This window comes from Beta vulgaris, chromosome 6, assembly GCF_026745355.1.
Source record: "Beta vulgaris subsp. vulgaris cultivar EL10 chromosome 6, EL10.2, whole genome shotgun sequence".
Classification (NCBI taxonomy): domain Eukaryota; kingdom Viridiplantae; phylum Streptophyta; class Magnoliopsida; order Caryophyllales; family Amaranthaceae; genus Beta; species Beta vulgaris.
Genome location: NC_079207.1, coordinates 2,462,693 through 2,486,758, shown reverse-complemented (window position 1 = coordinate 2,486,758; position 24,066 = coordinate 2,462,693). Strand labels below are relative to the sequence as shown.

Genomic DNA, 24,066 nt, shown 5'->3' with positions numbered 1-24,066 from the left:
TTAGGATGGACACGATGCATGTTAATCGAATGAGTAATTGATATTAACTTCATATAATAAGTTTTATAGAAATATAGTGAACTCATATGCATATTTGTGACAAGGAGCAAATAGAGTTATATTGATGTTTATGTCTCTTCTTGCTTATATAAATCATTTAATCCTTTTAGTTTATTTTATGTTCAAAACTTCTTTTTAGGTTAGGCTCCAACTATCTACTTCTCCGTTTTTTTTTACAGTGACTCACTTTGACTTTTGATACATATCGTTAACTATTTTTTGTGATTTGTACTTAGGAACGATATAGTCTATGTGATATCTTATTAGATTCGTCGCAATGTATATTCTTTCAAATATTAACTTTTTATAATTTTTGCGTATTACAATTAAAAATATAAAAGTTTAAAATTGTATCCAAAGAAAACAGGTCAACTGAAAAAACAGTGGAAGTATGAAGTTGTAGCCGGGTGTAGCTTCAAGCTTGAGCAGTTGAGCTGCTCTGACTATTAGAAGGTAGAAGACGGGTCTTGAAGTTAAACCTAACAATATCCAAAATAAAGCAAAAGGTAAAAAGTCAGACCACGAAAGTCTAAGCTCGTGATAGAGTTAACTAAAACAAGGAGTCAAGGACCAAGGTGTTAGTGACTTTCTGGATAAGAAGGTGATCCTGTACATTACATGTACATCCCATTGTAAGATTAAGATAGATTTTGTAACTTGTAACGAATAGGTGACCTATATCAAGACTCAAACCACCAAGACCCTTGGATCCAATGGTATCGTTTCCTATCTTCTATATGGGAGACCAAAGTTCGAATCTTGGTGGAAGCAAATTTCAATATTGTTGGGGAGGGGGGAGGGGGTTGGAGCTTGGTTGGGCCTCTGGGTGAGTGGCCCTATGCGTGAGCAACCCAGAGGTAATTCATCTTACCACGAGTTCCTGAAAAAAAATAAAAAAATATCAAGACTCAAACCAAGCTAAGCTAGGCCTTATGATAAAGAAAGAACCTAGCTTCTAATTTAAAGGTTGAAAACTTGATCCTCATTAAAGACACTTTCGGAGATTTTCCTCTTATTATCCACTACTCTCAAATTGTCTGCATGCAAGTTCGGATCAGATTAACCTGGAAAAGAGTTCGGTCTAACAGAGTCCTTAATCTTACCACGAGTTGCTAGTGGGAAAATAAATACCGATAATCAAAGTATAATAAGTGGACAAGGAAGACATTTCCTAGACAAATATTTATAACTATACGTATTTGCAACTATTAAAAGGATAATAAGGACACGTAGGAGGTCCGAGGTCCTGAACTTTTGCCTTAATTGGAAAGTGATATGTTTTGGAATTGTATGTATCTCCACTAATGGACCATTAAGCAAGCGACGATGATCATATTGTATATATAGCGACCCCATATTAACAAATGAAGTATACAATAAACATTTGGAATCCAAACACACTCGTTTTCCCTCCATTTTCATCAGGTACTTAGCATTGCCAGCCTTCTAATTTTGGAAATCAGGTCTATTTTATATTATATAATCTTAATTTTTTCTCTCTTATTAGTTCATTTTAGTTCTTCTATCAATATTAAGGCTATGTTTAGTTCACCTGAAATTTTCTGATCTGAACTTATCTGATCTGATCTGAACTTATTTTTTCTGATCTGATCTGATCTGATCTGAACTGACCTGATAATAAGATCTTATCTTTTAGATTGTTCTCAATATATAAGAAAAAATATAGTCATGTGGGGTCTTGTTTGATTCGTCTCAATGAGTACTTTATTAATATTCAATTATTATAATTTTTACTAATATGTAATGAAAGATATAGTGATTTTTAAATATAAGCATAATCTGAACTAATCTGATCTGAACTTATTTTTTTTGATCTGATCTGATCTGATTAGATCTGAAATAAGCAAAAATAAGGTGAACTGAACATAGCCTAATTATGTGCTTCCACATTTAGTTGACATTAACGACGAGTAAATTCTTAATATTTGGGCTATGTTTGGTAGGGCATAAAACGTTTTTTTGAAAAATTGTTTTTTTTTCTATTTTCAGTTTTACATTATTTGGTTGGCAAAAGAGTGTAAAACTATTTTCCCGTGGGGTAAAATTAGTCTTCCAATGATGGAAAATCATTTTTCCTTCAAAATGAAGGGAAAACTGTTTTTCTTATCTCTCTTGTACACTCCTGTCACTACCTCCTTACTTTCCCTTTCATTCATTTTTCTTACATGGAACCAAACAACGAAAAACTAATTTTGGAATTGTTTTTTCCATTATAAATTATTTTCCATGAAAATCATTTTCCATTGAAAATGTTCTACGTCGTACCAAACGGAACCTAATGTATAATATAAAAAGTTTAAGATGTTAAGGATGAGGTTTGGTTCTTACCACCTCCAAACCTCATGTTCGGAGGCTACTTCTCCCACTTATTCTCTTTAAATGCAATACTTTGCTTTCATACAACTATGTATATACTAATTAGTTTTTAGGCCTGGATAATTATAATTTTCATTTAACATTTTACTTTATAAATATTATACCAAACATTATTTCGTTTGGTGGTTAAGACTTTAGTATATAAGCTTAAGGTCATGAGATCAAATCTTATAAGATTTATTTTTTATTTTTTTCTATTGTATGCGTGTTTACATAAAGTAAACACTATAGGAATAGCGCCACGTAACATAGTTTCTTACAATTAGGAACACTTTTTAATATATTTGTATAGATTTTTATAATCATTTAGAGCATATATGCATGATCGAGTCTTTAAGTACCACTTCGTGGTTATATTAGTATCATTTTTAAGGTAAGATGAAGTCCCTTGCAAGGAAGGGGGAAATCGGGAACCCTCCTTGCAAGGGGTGAGTCTCGATCTCTTGATCTTTGGGATCGAAGGTGATGTCAATACCACTAGGCTATCATCTGCTGCTCAGAAGTGTTTAAATAATTAGTATTTGGTACTAGAAAGGTTATCTTTTGGGTAAGGAGGACTTTGTATAGCTCAATCTATACGGTGTCTTAGTCTAACATTTGGGGCCACACACTTAGATTTAGCTATACTTTAAGAGATTTAAAAATATCGAAAAGAAAAGGTAAATTTTTAAAGGGAAAACATTTCTTCTAGTAGAAAAAAAAACTATGTGATTTTTTTTTCAATCCATTATCTATTTTCCAAATAAAATATAGTTTCTAAAAGTGTTTGAAAATATTGAAAATGATAAAAGTGTTGGAAACAGAAAACGTTGACCCATAAAAAGTGTCCATGCATCGTAGGTGAATGCAATATAAAGAATACGTACTTGTCAAGATAAGGAAAAATCTAAGTGATAGGTGCCTCATGAATCATATATGAATCTCTTTCTTGTGGGCATTTCTATTTTCTACCTTCTATCACATTTGACGTGGAAGATATATGAAGTATAATTTTTTTGTGTAATAAAGGATTTGGTTGTTAAGACTTGTGCAAAATGATAATGACAACTTTCGATTCATCCTCTATTACATTAATGAAAGAGCTTGATATTCTCTGATATGGTTCACCACCTTCAAAACCTTTAATAAGTTGTCTATTGAACTAAACTTCCTCCATTATTTAATTACCTCACTTTCTTATACTCTTTAATACAAATTTGACAATTAATTCAAACATACTATAAAAGTTTTTTTTTTTTTTTTCCAAAATATATATTGCAAGTAATGAAAAATGTACAAGCTAGTATTATTTTAGTTTTAATTCTCATATGAACTTCTAGTTTCTTCTTTCTTAATTCTTACACCATTGTTCACCTTCTAAATTCAGTAAAATATATATAATAAACGTCTATTATAATGTTTTTCTTGGAGTAGTTGTCTTCCATTATTGGTAAGTATGCCAAAAACTTTAATTTACATCTAATTGTAGGGTCATCTGCATGATCTCATAGACTCATATTATTATTCTGTAATTGAAATATAATTATTGTTGTTTTTTTGTTGGTACATTATGAATTACTGTTTTCAGAGACTTAAAGATTTAGAATTGGAGGAAGAACAGCAAATTCTGTAGTTGTAGACCATCATCAACAATGAATTATCAGAAGATATTCCGAGTTTGGTTTATGATCCATGTAGTAGTATTATTGATTTTGAGGACTGAAAAGTCAACGGCAATGGCAGAAACATACATGAAATACAAAGATCAGAATCAAGCAATTGAAGTTCGAGTTGAAGATCTTCTAAGCAGGATGAGTTTGGATGAAAAGATAGGTCAGATGACTCAAATTGATATCTCTGTCGCCTCCTATGATGTTATGAAGACTTACTTAATAGGTAACTTCTATATATTTGTTATTGCTTTCAGCATGTGTCGACCTAATTTAGTTGGTAAAGTCTTGTGAGGTGATACCAAATAATCAAATCCCGTCTATATCACTAGTCGCTCTCTAACAAACAAAAAGAACTAAATGTGTCAATTGGTCAGTTGGGTCCGGTTTTAATTGTTATTTGTGACCTGAAATCTTGGAAATAGCATAAGGCTGACTTTGAATGTACATATCTCTCAATCTATAAAGGGTTTTGATGTGATTAGAATTGGAGGTGATAGCTTGTTCAAAGAGCTTTCCAACGATAGGTCATATGCCCAATTCCGCTTACGCCCGTTTTATGAAGAATTGCTGAGAGCATATCGCTACTCGCGGTTTGTGAGATACGTTTCCGAATCAGTTTTTCTTATTTAGGGTTTTGTGCGGAGTATATTCTAGGGTTTTTGTGCAGGGTTCCTTATGTTATAAAAGGACCTCTTGTGCTCATTATTTACACACAACTTATGAAACACTTCTAAAATTTAGGACTCCTTGTATTATTCTCTCTAGTTTTTCTCCATTATAGTGAAGAAGCTCTAATCCCCCACATGTAGACATAGGTCAAATTTGACTGAACCACATAAATCCTTATGTTCTTTGTTTGTTCATCTTTATTGTTTTCCCATCTTTATTATTTCATTATTAATCAAACTACAATACCCTGTTTCCTAACACTAGTTGCCAATGAAATTAAATTTTATCGAATCTGTTTCAAGCAGGATGGATGCATCCATTTAGTAGTGGAGTCATTTGACTGACCCCACTTAAATTTGGAATTTTTCTGGAAAATTTTGAGACTTGCAAATATTTTTGACTATTGAACATTTGTTGTGAATCAGTGATTAATGGTTTCAAGTTGGGTAGTTATGTGAGTTAGGAAAGTTACTAGAACCAGTGTTATCCAATATATGCAGGAAGTGTGCTGAGTGGGGGAGATAGTGCACCATTTCTAGGAGCTAAAGCTGAATATTGGATCAACATAATCAACGAATTTCAGAGAGGTGCCTTGGCTACTCGTCTGAGGATACCGATGTTTTTTGGAATTGATGCTGTTCATGGAAATGGCATTGTCTATAATACAACTATATTCCCCCATAATATTGGTCTTGGAGCTGCCAGGCAAGTTCCTATAACACCTTTCTCGCTGTTTGCTTTTCCTTATTATGAAAAGGACACAAGTCTTCATGAAAATGGGGTTTCGTCCTAAAACCAATTGACAATAACGATAATTTGATTCCAAACTTAGTAATCTAGTGTAAAGATAATTTACAATGAAAGAAAGCCCTGAGAATATCATTGCTACTGCAAACATTATACTACATAATGAAACATATTTAAAACAACTATCTTTGATAATGTTCCTCGCGCTCAAGACATTCTAGATACTGCTACTATATTTGATGATGATTACTTATTTGGGTGCAGAGATCCAGACCTTATTAGAAGAATTGGTGCTGCGACTGCTGTGGAAGTCAGAGCTACAGGGATTAGATACGCCTTTGCTCCTTGTATTGCTGTAAGTACCTCTACATAGATAAGAATCCTTGATCAGTATGATATTTAGGCAATTGCACTTATGTGAGCCTCACTTCCATAATAGATAGTTTGGTGTTTTGCCATATTCATCCTTATCAATATATCTGAAGTTAAATAACGAGTCTAACACACAGTTGATAAATGATTGTCAGGTTTGTAGAGATCCAAGATGGGGCCGTTGCTATGAGAGTTACAGCGAGGATCCTAAGATTGTGCAGGAGATGACTGATATAATCTATGGTTTACAGGGAGAAAATCCTAAAGGATCTTTAAATGGCATTCCTTATATTGGAGGAAGGTATACATATATATAGCACCATATTGCATGAAATCATCTTTTAGTAACATTGTTTTTATTCATACTAATAGATTGTACTAAGATAATATGTGTGTATCAAAAAAAGGGACAAAGTTGCAGCTTGTGCTAAGCATTTTGTGGGTGATGGAGGAACAACTAACGGCGTTGATGAGGATAACACAGTTATTGACCCTAATGGGTTGTTTAATATTCACATGCCTGCCTATCTTGATTCTATCAGCAAAGGGGTGGCAACAATTATGGTCTCATATTCTAGCTTGAATGGAAAAAAGATGCATGCCAATCGTGACTTATTAATGACTTATCTCAAGAACACTCTCCAATTCAAGGTCAGGAATCTGTTCTAATCAGTAAAACTTCATTTTTGATCTGTCAAAATCAGTAACTGTATAAGGGTATAACACTTTCTGAAACCTTTCTAGTAGTAAAAATAGTTTCACTTTGATTAAAACCTGGTGGAGAGAACAGGTTCTTACGTCGTTAACTTGCTCTATAATGCACATTTCTATTCTTTTGAACAAGTAGGGGATGCTTATCTCTGACTGGGAAGGACTTGATAAAATGACAACTCCGCATCATGCCAATTATACAGACTCTGTCTTGGCAGGAGTTCGAGCTGGAATAGACATGGTCAGTGATATTTGAAGTAAACTTCGTGATTACCTTATTTTCAGTCTTCAATTAGTACTTAATTTCACTTTGCTGTTAAATTTACAGATTATGGTCCCTTACAATTATACTGAATTCATTGATATTCTTACCTACTTGGTTAAGAACAATTATATTCATATGGAGCGAATTGATGATGCTGTAAAGAGGATTTTGCGTGTTAAGTTCATAATGGGTCTCTTTGAACACCCTATTTCTGATTATAGTCTGGTTCATGAGCTCGGAAGCCAGGTAATAGATAAAATTATGGACATATATCATAAACAGGTTTCGAGTTTAGTAGTGGAAATGAGGTTTCTTTCTAGTTGATTTTCCAATTTCGATTATGCAGGCTCATAGAGACTTGGCAAGAGAGGCGGTAAGAAAAACTCTAGTACTGCTGAAGAATGGTAAAGATGGAGATAGCCCATTGTTGCCCCTTCCGAAAAGAACATCAAAGATACTAGTAGCTGGTACTCATGCTCATAATTTAGGCTATCAATGTGGTGGATGGACAACTAGATGGCAGGGATTTATGGGTAATAACGGCACAAGAGGTAAGCTAAAGTGCTAAACATTTGTAATTAAAAACTGGTTTTTTGTTAGTCATTTTTCACAACTAACACGACTAGTACAAGTATGACTAATTATGAGGTTATTATTCGCCTTTTTAAATCTCAAAAGCTAAGAGTCTGTTCTCTCCAGCTTATTTTCAATTCAGTTCAGTTCAATTCAGTTCAATTCAGTTCAGCTTAGTTTAATTCGATTCAGTTCAGCTTTGGACAATACTTTTACTCTCACATATCACTATTCATTTCAGTTCAGTTCAATTCAATTCAGCTGTTTTATGCGAATAGAACAGGCCCTAAAACCGAAGAACTTGTACTAAAAGCAAAATAAGTGGGAATGTATATGAACTTGCTGAAACATATATTTTTTTAAAACTTGAGCAGGAACTACAATCCTGAATGCTGTAAAATCCACTGTCCACCCAAGCACAGAAGTCATATACAAGGAACACCCAAACAAAGAATTCATCGAGTCCAACAGCTTCACCCATGCCATTGTCGTTGTAGGCGAGCTTCCCTATGCAGAGTACGATGGAGATAGTCAAACACTCACGATGATAGAACCAGGCCCCTCAGTGATCAACAATGTCTGTGGGGCTATCAAGTGTATTGTTGTTGTTATCTCTGGCCGGCCCCTTGTCATTGAGCCCTACATGGCCTCAATCGATGCCTTAGTTGCTGCGTGGTTGCCTGGCACAGAAGGCCAAGGAGTTACTGATGTGTTGTTTGGTGATTATGATTTCAAAGGAAAACTACCAAGGACATGGTTTAAAACTGTTGATCAACTACCCATGAATGTTGGAGATCCACACTATGATCCTCTTTTTCCCTTTGGATTTGGTCTGACAACTAACAAAATAAGCTTATCAGTAAACAAGTCAGAGATCCAATATGATTGAAAGAATTCAGATTTGTTGGAACAAATGAAAATATACCACTCTCAGTAGATTAAGTCGGAGCACTATACTGTTATACTTCATTTCTTCAGGAATGTACAAACTGTAATCTGTAGGGTATACGGCAGCAAATAGTGGGCATTCTTTCTGTATAAATCTTATAGTATTACATGTGTAAAGTGTAATAATGGTGTCACAAAAACTATAAAAAACAAAATTATTTCCGATTCTTTTGAGTACAAAGATCATGACAAATATTTTCTGTTGCAACAGAGAAGAAAGAGGTGGAAAAACCTATGAACAAAGTCCTTAGTAGTTAGTAGTTACTGTGTTAGGGATAGTATATATCTCTTTGATGAGTACATATTCTTATACGAAGTACAATATATTTTGACTTTCTCTCTTATAACACATGGGAGTGTTCTTTGTGCACATTTCAACATTGCGATTTGCAAGTACTCATTATTAAGCAACAGAGGAAATATAAATTAAGTAGTAGGGATGTTCCATGTAAAATGGATCTTTGCCCAATTCATAAATGTTCTATCATTTTTTAAGTCAGATCATTAAAAAAGTAGTATTTATAATCCAAAAAAGTAGTACAATCAATAAATTAAGTAAGTATATTGAAACCAAAATCAATGCTGCTACTTTTTTTAAGGAAAAATAGTAGTGCTTTAATTAATCAATATATAACGTGTCCATGAGTATATAAGGTGAAACAATACTAAGACAGTGATTTACCCAACATTGCTCGAAACCAAAAGGCACTACTTTCGCAAGGTGGTAGCCTACAAAATTTCCACCCTTTTAACATGAGAAAAAAACAGATTGAAAGAAAACTAGAATACAGAGATAAAATGTCACCAAGAATAGCCTCCAAATCAGAGAAGTAGAGTGTTGCGCGAGTTAAGCGTGAGACCAAGACTTGAGCATCAGACTCAACAAGGATAATTTCCTTCAAACCTTGTTTTTTTGGCTCAGCCAACAGCCATGAAGATGGCTTTTGCTTCCGCAATAAATTTCTCTAACCCTTGTCTCCGAACTATTCCCTCTCTACCAAGTGTACCATTCCCCCATAAATCGCGAATCACCAAGCCCACATTCCTCCACAACTCCACGAAAACTCGCCATCTCCATCCTCTCCTTTTTAGCCCCTCCCTCCTTTTCACCATAATCAAGGATTTCATTGAAACCCCCCCCCCCATAACAACAAGAATATCAGTATCTGTATTAGTGCAAAGAGAACGAAGAAGAGACCATGTTTTGTGCTTGTTAGCCTCCTCAGGCCATCCACATTTTCCTATAAACTGACATCTCATATCACCCTTGCCCACAACGTCACCACAAATATGATTTTGTGAGAACGAAATCAAGGTAAAAGAAATAGAAGCATTATTCCACATTTGACACAAACCACTTGCAAGACCAACACTAGAAACACCAATAGCATTGGAAAAACCAATTCTATCCTTCATCTATTCAGCAACATCTTTTTTGATTTTTGTTTCTAATAAAAACAACATGTCGGGGAATAGGGATATAAACCATCTCCTTTTTTGACAAACTGTAAGGGTTCCCCAAACCTCGACAGTTCCAACACATTATATTCATAACTCCGGGCGAGGTTGGTCTAATCCAACATCTGTTTTTTCGCATCCGCAATATCACACACAACAGCATCATTAACAAGCATAAGGTCCGAAAATTTTCTTTTGTCTCCAGTAGAACTACTATTATTAACCTCCATGTCATTCATTATAGTCTCATTTATGACCATCGAAACCACTCTACTTCATTTTGTGTTTGTGGTTTTTAATAGTAGCAGTAGTGTTAGGTGCAGCATTAAAGATAAAAGGTTGTGCAATACTAACCGAAAGAGCCAACATCTCATATGATGTACTTATGGTGTCTACAACAGCCACCGAGGGGGTAGGAGCAGACCCCTCGACAGTAGCAACAACCATTGCTTGTTGGCCGCAGCTAGGAGAAGGAAGTTGCAGAGCTTCAATTGAAACCTTCGCACCCCCTTGGTTGAACTTGGGCTGGTGAAATCAAGGATACGAGCACATCCAAGGAATGCTCGTGCTTCTTGTTCCATCTTCAGCCTACCTCTCCTTGGTGAAGCTCAAAGCCAAGAGCTCCATTGTTTCTCAATCTCCTTCTCATCATCATCATGACACTTCAAACAATCCCTCTCTATATATCCTATTGTACCACACATGTAACAGAACATCGACAAGCGTTCATATTTTGTCGCCAGCATGGCCGAATCACCTCTCTTTAATGCGATTCTTTGAACCCTTCGCAAAGGTTTAGTCACATCCAAAAGAATACACACCCTTAGCTTGCCGACTTATTCCATCGAATACCACTCGATTCCACCTCATGTACTTCGCCCATGCTGCCACCAATTATTCTCACATGTTTTTCAGTCCGATACGTCAATGGTAAATTGTATATTATAACCCGAAAAGGGCATAAAGTCAGAGATATGTTCGAAGGTTGAAGATCTCCGTCAATTTCATTAAGCAAGACTAGGTTTTGATCGAGCGACCAAGGTCGCCCAACCATAACCTTGGATTTGTCTCGTTGATTTGTGAACTGTACGACAAATAAACCGTTTTCAGTAGTTCTAAACAAAGCGCCATTAGAGATGACCCAAATTGGTTTAAGGTACATTTTAAGGCCTCAAAGTTGAAAGAACATACTGTGAGAACCTTCCCCACCGAGGAAAGTTCGATATCTTGATTGGAATTATCACCCTCGGTTTCTTCGAGAATAATTGGTAGATATTCTTCTGATGTTATCTTGAGATTTGAAACTTTGGTTGCAATTTCCTCAACCATGATGGCCAACTTCAATCCCAAGGAGGGATCAAAGCCTTAAACGATTGGGAAGAAAGATTGGATGGCCAAGAGACTTGCGAAAAACTCAAAAAACCCTAGGTCACCTAGGGAAAGACTCTTAACTTATCATGCTTGCTTAGCGTAGTATATTATTGTGCTTGCTTTCATTATTGCTATAATATACATACAATTAGGTCTTACTTTGATTTTTTACATACTATTTTTTTTATAATCATCTAAAGATTTGGTAGCGTAATATTAAAGTTAAATAATAAAGTCTTGATTAATAGACTAAGTGATAATTAATAATTAATCTTATTAATTTCAAAATAAAATATTATTAATAAAATTATCTTACTTGGAGTAAAACCCAGGCCTAAAAGTTAGTTTTGAACTAAAAGATGTTCAAAATGGTTATGATTTAGGCTTTTCTCCCTCTAACATTGAAGCAATTTAGAAAAAACATGGTTAAGCACTTCAGCATTTATGAAGTACTACCAATTAAACTTAAATTTTCCGCCAAATATGTGTGTTGAGTGTGTCGAATCTTGCATAATTCCACAACTTTGAAGCATTTCAACTTTCAAGTTTTACAGAAGTCCCGCCTCTCATTCGAACTTTGCAACTGAAGGTGGCCAGTAGCCATGGCTACCGGCGTTCTCTGCCTGCTCTTTCTTGCATTCGCCTGTTCACCATCCTTCGTCTTCTCCGATGACCTGGCTTTAGGTATTTTCTCTCTCCTTTATACTTTCTTCACCAAATTCTAGGGTTTCAATCTCATTTACTCTCCTTCCTATTCTATATTCTCCTTCCATTTGCAGGTCAATTCAATGTCTGTAAAATCTTGATTAAGTTCTAGACAAACAAATCGTATAACTTTGTCATTCTTGTTAACCCTTATTTTTCTTTGAAATTCGTTCCAGTTTTATGTTACAGGTTTTAATCTGCAATATTTGCATTTTTTTTTTTTTTGGTTTGCTAAGCAATATAATTCATGAAAGTGGATATGATTTTCTGGGGAAGAATGGTGATTTATGTAGGAAGAAGCCATATATTGAAGGGGAGAGGGGTTTTTGAGTCCTTGACATTTCATGATTTTCACATGATATGACATTAACAATGACAAATTGGGTACAATCTAACTTTGAGAGAATAAAAATGGTGTCTTCGTCGCTCAGAGAATAGAAGGCTTATCTTTGTTTCAGTATCATTTATCTAGTTTAGTGCTATAGTATGGGTTAGTAAATATTAATGTAAATAACTATGATACAATTATTGTTCACATTAAACCAGGGAGAAAGAAAAACCTAGCCAGGGATTGCATAACCATCACTCCAATTATTTGTGCTAGAGGCGACATGGTTGATGTGCTAGATGTTGAGCTGAGAGATTGCATTATGCCACTGCCTCTTCTCTCTTTAGGCTCTGTTTCTTTTTTTTTTTTAGATGTGTTCAAATAAGTTCCAATAGAGTTCATATGAGATCCAGACATCCGGTCAGAGATGTCCAAGAGTAATTTCACGTTTCACAACTACAATAAGTTCAAATAAGTTAAGTTAAAATGTGTCGAAATAAGTCAAATTTAGGTGAAGAGAATACATCCTTGACGGCTCGTTTGGTAGTCGTTAATAAATTGCGGTAATGGGAATGAATTTTAAGTGTAATTTTATTAGGGAAGCACCCTTAAAATCTCCATGGGTTGGCATCTTTCCTCCATGGACAAGCAATCACACCCCTAAACTTGTGTTTTTGTCTCCAAGGGGAAGCAATTTTCATTACCACTCATTACCACCTACAAGGTGGTATTGGATGGGAATGGAAATTCAAGAAGAAAAGTGGACACTTTAGGATACATTAGCATTACCATGGGAATGGACAATGATATTTTTCACAAATTTACACACAAATTCATTCCCGTTATCACCATTTATGACCAACTACCAAACGGGCCGTGAGTGGTTCAAGATTATGGAATTGACTCAAATAGAGGAGGGAATAGTAACAAAAATGGTTACCTTTAGTGAGTGTTTGGTTCAAGCCAAGGGATGGAAATGAATGTTACCCATGATCACCATGTATTGAGGAAAGTAACAAATTGGAGGAATCCAATACCACCAAGTAATGGTAATAGATTGATGAGGGGTTGAACCAAACAAGAAGAAAGAGAATCGGTAATAGATTCTGCTTTTTGGAGCCCAAAAATAGTGAAAGAAACGACCCCTTAAACTACTAGAACAAGAAGAATGGGATTTTTTATTTTATTTTTGGTCACTAACTCAGTCAAGGATGGTAGAGATGTGTCGTGCTTTAAAAAAGCTCTACCAAATTTTCACTTTATGCATGTAAAATTTGACGTGTCTAGTGAAATCGGTAAGTTTAAGACCTCTCGTAACTATATGCAGGAAATAAATCTAGTTTCCAGAGGATGGAGCTCTATTTCTGATAGGTGAATGGTTACTTTTCTGTTTATTATCAGTCAAATAAGGCATGTGGCACTTTGAGGCGATAGAGATCCTAGTGCTTAGCGTAAGGCAAGACGAGAAGACACTCTTCCATAACAAACATTACAGTACCTCGAGGTGCCCCAGAGGCATACATTCTTGAGGAGATGCGCCTTAGGTGTGATATCAGTACACAGGCACTTCTTTGCATTCCTGTAGGAGATCTTAAGTTCCTATTGATGAACTTCAGTAACTCTGGTGATTTGCGGAAATCAGGCTTCATTTCATGGACAATTTATTTCTGATGCATACTGTACATAATTGAAGTTCAAAATTTTGGCAACTGCTAGAACCAACGGGGCTGAACGGACTCCAACATGATTAGCTTGAGCTTTTGGTGTAGATAAAGTTTCTAGTTAACTAACGTTAGCTGACTTGTATTTATAGAGATTCCTTGTGAAAATATTTATGTCGATAGATAGACAAGGTCATTGTGGAAGTTCTATCTAGGTTTGAGGGCAGTTCACAAAGGTAGAGGGAGCGAGAATACAGGTTTTTAAGTCAAAGGAAATAGCAGTTGCTATAGTTATGGGCCTTTTTCCTAAAGAAGTGATTTGGTACACCTTCTAGGTGAGTTTAGAGGTGAATTCATCTAATATATTGAGCCACTGGTTGTTTAGGGATTATATAATTGAACTCTAAGGGTTGAGAATTAAGATATTGAAATAACACAAGCAAAGGGGAGATAAAAATAATGCTAAAGGACCTGCTTCCAATATACATGAATTTTGCCAAAGAAATGCTATTTTGTATATTCAGGCAAAAAGAAATTCTTATGCAGAAGGTGATAAAGCACCATTATAAGATGAACTTGATTAACAAATAAGATATGCATCATTGGCATGGGCATATTAGTTTTATATAAATTTAAAATACTTAGTGGGGGAATCGCAAAGGTGAATACTTGGTAGACTGTAGACAAACTTGATAATCTCAAGAGTTGCTAATTCATTAAAGTAGAAATCCAAAGGCACATGTTAAAAGCAGATCATGACCTTTTACAAAGTGCAAATCTTACTTCTGCGGTTCTGCCCTGTTTTCTTTTCATATCTAGAGGCTGCCCATCCCTGCTATGCACACCTCCACTCTTACGCTTGTGCTATACATGTGTGAACTATCTTTAGAATTTTTATGTGCTTCAATTTCTTTGACCATGATTTGTGGAGCTGGCTTTGAAATGACTCATTCAGGTGGCATAGTTTTTTTTTCTTTGTGTATTTGAATTTGTGAAAGACTCTTAGGACCTTGGAAATGTACCAAACTCATGTATGGACTTGATTGTTTAATTGCTGCTGTTAATTACTTGAGTATTGACTTTGAAGTCTGCTTTTAAATCTGCAGTTGTTGGTCAGTCTACTGCACTGCAGATAGTCCCAAGTTTGCTCGTCAAAAATTCACCTGGTGTTAAGCCCGGCGTCAATGTTCTTGCTGAAAGAGTGCATATATATGGTTTGTCAAGAATGAAAAATCTCAAACGATTTTCCCATGCTGTGACAGTGAAAGTCTTGCACCTGAATTCTAGTCTTCGCCAACCAACTTTTGAGATTTGTTTCCACAGGTAAGCAAGTAAGCGGTTTCTTTAAACAGGTATTTCATCTTCTAGGAAATGACAATAGACAAAGTGAGCGGTTGGATTAGTGAATAAATTGAATCGATTAGTTACAGTGAGAAACACATATATTGCTAATTTTGAAGAAGTGACGTTCTCTTATTGTGGACTATAGAAGTAGAGACATTCATCTGGGTTACTATTTTTTTACTGTGCCGAAGGATTTGGTTCAAAGGGAATTCGGTGTGCCAAAATGACCATGATATGTTCGTAAATAGAAATCTCAATATACACTCTTTTCTGTCCTAATTATGTTATCGTAGTAGGAAATAAGACCTCTAGTGGCCCCCGGGCCCATAAGCGCTGTAAAGAGCCAAGACCGGAGACCAGAGCAGAAACAAGAGAAAAGTGGCAACTATAACTCCTGGCCTTAGTTGATTACCACTTGTAGTTACTGAGAATAATAACTTCTAGTTATGTGTAAAATAAATGAATTAACTTAACATTCTTTTAGGAAAAACCAAAATGAATTAGAATATTCTAGTGGTAATAAATCAATGGATTGTGGCTTTTTTTACCATGTAAGGAAAATTGTTTCTCTTGCAGGAATCTGTCTCTTGGGGTAGGAATGTGCTCCCCAAGTCAGTGGCAAAGGGTTTCTAAGGGCTCATGGGCTCAACGGATGTCACCCTTTGACCACAAGCTTTTAGATGTACGAATGGCTAGTTCATCATTGGAAACCCTTGAGTTGATCCTTCAAGAAGGTAAACTATTACTTGCTCCTTGCATTGCTTCATAGCAGATCATTCTGGCTACTTCATTGGTATTAATTGCAAATGGCTTTATAATATGTTTCCTACAAGGACAATTTCTGGGGGCACTTTGCATTGTTGATATTTGGCTTTTGATTTGAGATATGGTTTTTTGATACAAACAATGATAGTTTCATTTTCGATCCATGCCTTTACTTTTGACTTACTTGACATGATGTCTTTCTCAACCTCGTATAATATGCATAATTTAACGATGTTTTGAGGGTAGTATGGAACTTTTTTTCAAATTCCACTGAGCAATGTCTGCTGGAGCCTGGAAGGTAGCATTTTCTTAGCTAATCCCTCGCTCCCCTGATCATTTACTTAATATCCTGTTTAACTTACCTATGGCTAAGTAAGAAAAACAACTCTCTCTCCTAAAATTATTGTCCCATGTTGACTTATCATGTCCAAAATTGAGTCCATTTATTCTACAATTCACTGGTCCTCACCTATGCGAAGTCAAGTTATTAGTCCTGGATGGATGATGGGAGTGGCGTGTTCAATGAAGATGCATGTCAAAGTACTTTAGGAAGGCGTGAGTACTGTTATCTTCTGTACAATGCACTTGAGTCTATCAGAAATTCATTTAATGTCATTACGTCCTTCGGTCACTGCTCACTAATAATATGCCTAGTTGTTATTGTCACTTTAGAAGTACATAGAAGATGTAGACCTGTTTCCTTTCAACTTAAATTGGAGCAAATTGGTACTTGGAAATAAATCATTCCACTTGTATTGAAAGACTTGTAATGATGTGGATTCCATTTAAAGTATTTTAGTGCTGATGTATTGCTTCTAGCTAGATGGCAACAAAATGAAAATCGTGTAATTTGTACAATTTTTTTTTGTTGTAGGTTAGAAATGTTAGGAGTCTAGTAAATTGCAAGAGAATAGTACTTCCTGTGGACAATCAGTGTCTTGCTAGAAAGTTATTTCATGTCTTTCAGAAAATTCTGATACAACTATGTAGTGGAGGAATTATGTTTGACAGGTATGTCATTGCTATAAGCCTATAACAATTTTGCGCTCTTGAAGTCTATTCATATGATGTATATGTATTTTCTAATATACTTTAAAAGGCACATTTGATGTGATTTTGAGTAAACAAACCATAATCATCACTGATGATAACATGATTAGTGCTGTAGATTTTGGAAGGAAACAAATTGACTTGTCAAACCAATACCACAGATATTTATGTGATGGTGGAAACCCCCGCCAAAAAGAAAGAAGTTAAAATTAGAAGCAAGGTAACTATAGCAACAAAATTAATCACTGGAACCTCATTGCTATTAGTCATCCATCTCCCTGGGCACTAGAAATTGGTCATATATGTTTCTATTGCACTTGATATGTTCACCACAAACCTAATTTAAGCTTTCTACTACCTCCATCCCTTAATTTTCTTTTAAGTTGCTTTGTTATAGTCTGGATTCACATCTTTGACCATCCAAGTATCTGATTATGTATTCGTAGAAAATATAAAAATTTCATGTCTTGAAAACACACATTGAGTCGAATATAACGAGATCATATTACACATGATTTTGTTTTATTTACTTTTGAGAATTTGTGTTCAAACTTTTGGCTCTGTTGTAATGAACTAGCATCATTAAGGTAGATAAAAGAAGAAGATTAAGGAGTGAAACTGATATTTGATAGATAGTATGAAATTTGATAGTGAACAAGATAGTAACAAGCATTTGAGAGGCTTGTTTCTCTCCCAAAACTAAACTACTAAATCCTCCAATATATTCTTCATACCCTCTTCTCTCCCTAATCTTTTTTATTTGTAGTGTATTTGCCTTATTCCCCAAGCTAACATATTAACTAGAGTATTTTACTAAAATACCCCTGCTCCCTTGGCTAGTCTATTACATCTGTGATGAGACATTATCTTTAGAAAGGAAATTTTGGAACGGAGGGAGTATGAACTAGGTGATGTGTTCACTAATCACCTCCCATAGTCCTTCATGTCAAGATAATGCCTCAATATGTGTGGATTATGATCTGTAATACCAGCAAGATCTGAAAATAACTATGTAGACATCAATTAATCGTACTTGTTCTACATTTATTTCAGACTTCTCTTCATATCGCATTGTGTTTCTGATCCTGGGTACGCTTTTGATTACACTGGCTCCCACATTCAGTGAGTCTTTGATATTCTATTATAGCAGTGCTATGGCTGTGGGGATCGTCCTTGTGGTACTAATTGTCCTTTTTCAGGTAATCACAAGTTTTTGGTATAATTATCTCGGTACCTGTGCTTTTACGATTATGAATCTTACTGGGTTGTTTTTCCCCCCTTTAAAGCTACTAATTCTTTGCCACAACTATTGTTTTGAGCTCTTGACAGGGAATGAAGCTTCTTCCTACTGGTCGAAGAAATTCTCTTGCTATCTTTATGTACTCGACTTTTGTGAGTATCATACTTATTGTTTTGAAGTGATAGTTGTCTCATTGATATTCTCTGTCAGATTACATTACTTTGATGTATCCAGATTGGCGTCGGATCGTTTTTGCTCAGTTACTTGCCACGTTTGCTGCGCACAATGCTTGCGGAGATGGGTGTCAGCGAGGACATGTACAATCCTGTATGTAAGTCCTATGTGATTGGTCCTGAAGCCTATCTATAGACTAAGGAAACTTAAATGCACCATAGCTTCCTGGTTCTCTATTAGGAGTCTTTCTGTTCCCCTTGGGTGATCCATGGTGGTAACATATCTTTCTCCTTATCCTACTGAGGCAAATATGACATTGTGTCAGCCATTTAAATTGGTAGTGGTTATGTTGTGCCAGTTTCTTTATATTTACCATCATTTCCTTGTCAAGAGTATAATTTCTGATGTGCTTTCTGATTTAAATGAAATCTCTGGATGTTCCCTGCTCCACATGTATGTATAATATAGTTTGTGGCGAGTGCTAATGCTTTCATGACTTGCAAATCATAGAATTGAGAATAAAGCTTGTGTGTAATTGGATATGGAATGTGGTATGTGAATTCAGAAGGCAATGCACCTCCACTACCACGAGCAAACATGTGTTTCTTCATTTATCTCTATTACCTTTTATGAATTTGATATTTGGGTGTTGATGGAAGTTAATGAAGAAAAACACATGTTTCGGATTGAGATGCAGTCTTGGACACTGATATGGTACATTTCATGTTAGATTACACAATCTTCATTTCTATATTTCCGCAAATTATTACCTCATACTTAACAAGGTATGAGCACATAGTTGGTATTAGAGTGATTTAAATTTGAGACAAACTGCAAGTCAACAATTAACTGTCCCCTTGGCATAACTTGTCGTATCTAAAGCTATAAGCTGGCTAATGCATCAATAAATGAACTGCAGCTGGCCACTTTTTTGTTGCTGTTTATTTCACTTGCTGGAGCATGGTTGGGCTTTTGGGTTGTTCGGAAATTAGTTCTCACTGAGGAAGGATGTATTGATACAACCGTATCTCAATTTGTGGCCTGGTCAATCCGGATTTTCGGTGCTGTTATGATTTTGCAGGTATGTAAACTATCTTAAAATGATGATGTCTTGCTTCATATATCCTCTATTGATGACCTTTCAACCAGGTCATGGATTTTGATGATCTTGTGTTATTTTCCAGTGTACTTTGGATCCTCTGCTGGCTGCAGAAGCATTGGTTTCTGCTATTTTGATATCATCAATTTTGCGTAAGGTTATCAAACCAAGATTTCTACGCCGACTTTACAGGTAAAAGCGTGAGACGCTGCATGTACTAGGCTTCATTATAAATTGAGTTCATCAGATAACGTCTAAGTAGTTCCGTTTTCCTCATATTTGAGGGCGAAGAGTGGCGTGTCTGAAATGTTGAAACGGCAAGTATTTATGTGATAAACTAATTAGTTGATATGATTTTCTTGCCTTTTATCAGCTGCATATCAACAGATGTTTGTGAGTTGTTTAAAACCTAAATTGCTAGCAGAATGGGATTTGGTCACACCCAAAAAACAAAATTCTTGTAACTTCTGAATGTAACATCAGATATCTGAAATGGTGCCACTGGATACATTAATTACGTTGCTCTTCATTTTCATAAAGAACTATCAGTAGCCTTTTTATGTACTTGTGTAGGAAATTACGAAAAGCTGCTGCAAGAAGTCACCAGAAAGTGAGGGGTCATGATTCATCTCCAACAGTTAGAAGAAGTGTAGAGCATGTGAGCAGTTATCAAAATCCTCAAGATATGTTTCTCAGTCCTCCATCCAGATGCACCGCACGAGCTGCCTCCTATTCTCCAGTCAAAGGTTAGCATTTTCTGATGCCTTGTGTGAGAGACCGCACTAGAGTCTACTCTTATTATATCACATCTTTACCTGTGAAATCATTCAGGACGATCCAAGAAAACTCCTCCGCCTCCTACAGAATCTGACACCTTCTTCTCTACCTATCATAACACACCACAAAGGAGGAACTTTTCTGATAACCAGTGGAAATCATTGACCAAAGAGTGCACAAAAAAGGGACTGGAAGAACTGGTTTCTTCTCCTGAATTTAATAGATGGGCTGTAGCTCATGCTGAAAGAATCACATTAGCTCCGATTGAGAAGGACCCCAGTGCAACTAGGCGTAAGTGGTTTTTCTGGTTCAGATAGGTCGGAGGACTTGAATTAATTTGACGATCATGGAGAATATTTTCTCAAATTCAGAAGCAGCTAACTGTGTGGTTTTTTTTCACAACAGCCGGTGAGAGTATTGAAAGTTATGGAGTCCAGAATATCTTCTTAAGCACTGATGTCCTAAATTCTGCACATAATCTGGTAGTATGTAGTTAGTTTTGTTAATATGGAAAAGCTTAATGAAGAACATGCTCACCAGTGGAAATGAGAGGATTTTGTTTGTGGTCCACGATCGCTAAATGGATTTATCAAATTATGCCCCCTTCTTACATGTTCACCATGAATTCTTCTCCATTTAGCCGTAATCCTTGGAGTGTGTTGTGTACAATAGGATAGGTTTGGCACTATCTCTAATTCTAAGTCTTGAGACTTGTGTAATGTTTAACAATGGTTTCTTTTCCTACGATTGACATATTTACATGTCTAAGACTGAGTAGAAGAAACTAGAAAGTTCATATTGTGCACTTAAAATACTTAACCTTAGAACTGCTATGCTCACAATCATCAAATAAGTAATACTTGTAACAATTGAAAAACTGATCCTATTTTTTCTCTTGATCTCCTTGATTCTTACTAAAGCATTTAAGAAGCCAAACTCTTAATTTAGAATGACAACGATTGCCGTCAAAAGAAAGTAAATTGACAACTACTCAAACCTAACGGAGTAAATGCGTTTTGACACACTTGATATTGAACCTACTAATAGCTTCAACTAATTTTTAGGTTGGGTTATGCCCGTAGTAATGATATTTTTCATTTATTAATATTATACTTTAAAATGATAACACTGAATATGACTTGGTTTAGTAGTTAAAATTCTAATATTTTTTATTATATTAGTATAAATTTAACGGTTTTTTCACAAAGTATTTTCGAGTTTTCAAAAAAATTCACCAGGTACCCTTCATATATTCAAAATTCACAAGGTACCCTCGAGTTTTTGTGTTGATACATCAAGAGGCCCTTAATGACTAACGACGGTTCACTCCATTAGTCATTATCCCTAATTTTGAACAAGTCCTAACACTTTGCTTAGCCATATTAGTGCTTGTTGAACTTGTTGGCGACTTACTTTTTAGTAAAACATACCACTCAAAATTCCTAGCTAAATTCCTAATTTGTTGAACGTATTGGCTCTACTATGGTGTTGAGAAGCAAGGGGCAATAACCATTGCTAATTGTGTATAAACTATTGTGTTGGAAACAACATTAGTAGCTGAGAACAATAGGCAAATTAGTAAAGTTGATTTGCAGTTTATTACTCCTAAAAACCAAGAAAGAAGAGAATACGGCGGATCGAGTGAATGTAAAAGATTGCTTCACATATGTTAAACCCAATATTCTTTATGTACATAGTGTACGTTACTTCTATTTTTAAGGTCAAAGTAAATGAATGGGAAAGAGAGTCCCTAAAATTCTAAGGGTTTCAATTTGAACAGTGTAATACTAGTATACTACAAACAATTTGGTCTTTGGTGCATACTAAGAGGGCATATTCACAAAATCACAATATATTAGCGCCTAGAGGCTACAAGATGTTATAGGCTTGTTGCCAATTTCAGCACTATTTCAATTTTAACCTTTAACAAATATACTTCATTTGTTTTAAAATAAATAAAATGTAAGAGTTGAGGCGCAAAGATTTAGGAGACCAGGAGTGAGAAAATGTATGTCAAATAAGGTAACATATTATTTATCTTAAAATGGCTTAAAATGATACATGTTTTGAACGAAAAATGTTTGAGTAATTGTCAGGGACTCAGGGTTGTCAACCATCTTACACATAAGAATAAAATATTGATATATATGTAATATATCTAATCAATGAAAATCTAATAATAAAAGGATTGATAATCCTTAAAATCACTCAATAAGAAAATTGACAACTTTTAAAATAAAATATCGATATGTATGTAATACTACATCCGTTTCATATTAATAGTTACACTTACACTTTTCACGTATGTCGATGCACTATTTTGAGCCTTTATATCTCTAACTTTGTATTTGTAAAAAATATAAAAAGTCGATATTCTAAAACTACTTATCAAGACGAATCAAACAAGACCCCACACGACTATATTTTCTCTTAACCATAACTCACAAATGATAGTCAAAGGAAAATTTGTGAATAGTGTCAAAAGTGAAAGTGTAACTATTAATATGAAACGGAGGTAGTAATACTTTGAACAGAAAGACGTGAAGTAATAGAAATCAAAAGGTTGGGAAATTGTTACATCGTGATTCATGCAAATAGAGAGGTAACATTCGAGTGAGAACAAAAAAAAGGTACTTATCTGATTCATGGTCCAAAACTCCAAACTCCTATCCAAACGCTAACAATGTCGTGTCGCAGCATGCATGACGTGGGACCAACATTGATGTGAGCAAATCATCCTACATTACTAGTAAAACTCTGTGTAATTAGCTCAAAATCTGTTTGAAAGTTGAAAATCGAAGTTGCCTAACTTGCTAAACAATCTAATCTCAACCACAGATATACTCCATATATGCCCATCCATCCAATCATGAATTAAACAATGATTTTTCGCAGATACATAATGTTACAAAACAGACAAGATCTTGTATAATTAAAGAAAGTCTTGTTTACCAAAACATTAAATAATACAAATTGGTGTAGTAACTTCAGATTTTTTTTTAATTTGCGCGATTCAATTTTTACATTTGTCAAGGCTTAAATTTAACCATTAATATGTATCTTTAATATTAATAAGTAAAAAGCTATCAAACAGTTAATATTTTAAAATATATGTACGTTGAAGCAAATCTAACAAAATTCTAAGTGCGTGATTACATCTTCTTAAGCATAAATTGTATCAATGGTCAAATAAGTGAAGTATGAACTGTATGAGAATACTGAAGAGTAGTATCAAAGTACAAAGTGTGTAGGATTTGTAGGGAAACGAGTAACAGATAAAATACAATAACAGGAAGAAATATAAAGTATGAAAAAAAATCTAAAAACAACACACAAGAATTTGAAAACCCTCTTAAACTAGGGAAAAACCACGGTTCCGATCTCCAGGGACAAAACTTCACTATATTATTTTTGGGAGTACAAAGGTTACCACTACAACTATAATATAAGAAATATATGTTTAGGACAAAGTTCTACTTAGTACCCTCCACAACAGTACTACTACTAACTAAGCCTAAACACCCTCCCACTAATATTGTGTTTGCCTCACACCAAATACTCTCTCTCACTCTTTGTGTTTGTGTATTCTTCACACTCTAATACACTCACCCTCTTCTATTTTCTTTTCTACTTGTGCTGCTCAGCTCTCACGGCATTGCTCATTATATAGAGCACTTCATAGCTCTTTCTTCAAGCCACA

At 35.2% G+C, this 24,066-nt stretch overlaps 2 protein-coding genes across 3 annotated transcripts; both read left to right on the top strand.

Moving 5' to 3' along the window:
* Nucleotides 1-1,407: 1,407 nt before the first annotated feature.
* On the top strand, nt 1,408-8,562 carry LOC104894964 (uncharacterized). 2 transcript variants are annotated; one of them, XM_010681353.4, is made up of 10 exons: nt 1,408-1,485; nt 4,025-4,332; nt 5,279-5,483; nt 5,790-5,880; nt 6,053-6,198; nt 6,305-6,548; nt 6,745-6,849; nt 6,937-7,119; nt 7,220-7,424; nt 7,821-8,562. In XM_010681353.4, exons 2-10 carry the CDS (start codon nt 4,089-4,091, stop codon nt 8,333-8,335), a joined length of 1,938 nt encoding a protein of 645 aa, XP_010679655.1. In that variant the 5' UTR covers nt 1,408-1,485; nt 4,025-4,088; the 3' UTR covers nt 8,336-8,562. The 2 variants fall into 2 exon arrangements, with proteins under 2 accessions (XP_010679655.1, XP_019105596.1); XM_019250051.2 differs by having other exon boundaries at nt 1,448-1,523.
* A 3,022-nt stretch (nt 8,563-11,584) lies between these two features.
* On the top strand, nt 11,585-21,180 carry LOC104894963 (hypothetical protein). Its single transcript, XM_010681351.4, has 10 exons — nt 11,585-11,907; nt 15,024-15,240; nt 15,838-15,995; nt 18,130-18,275; nt 18,406-18,468; nt 18,551-18,643; nt 19,410-19,571; nt 19,675-19,781; nt 20,163-20,335; nt 20,421-21,180. The coding sequence occupies exons 1-10, from the start codon at nt 11,826-11,828 to the stop codon at nt 20,681-20,683; spliced, it is 1,464 nt and encodes a 487-aa protein (XP_010679653.1). The 5' UTR covers nt 11,585-11,825; the 3' UTR covers nt 20,684-21,180.
* Nucleotides 21,181-24,066: the final 2,886 nt, after the last annotated feature.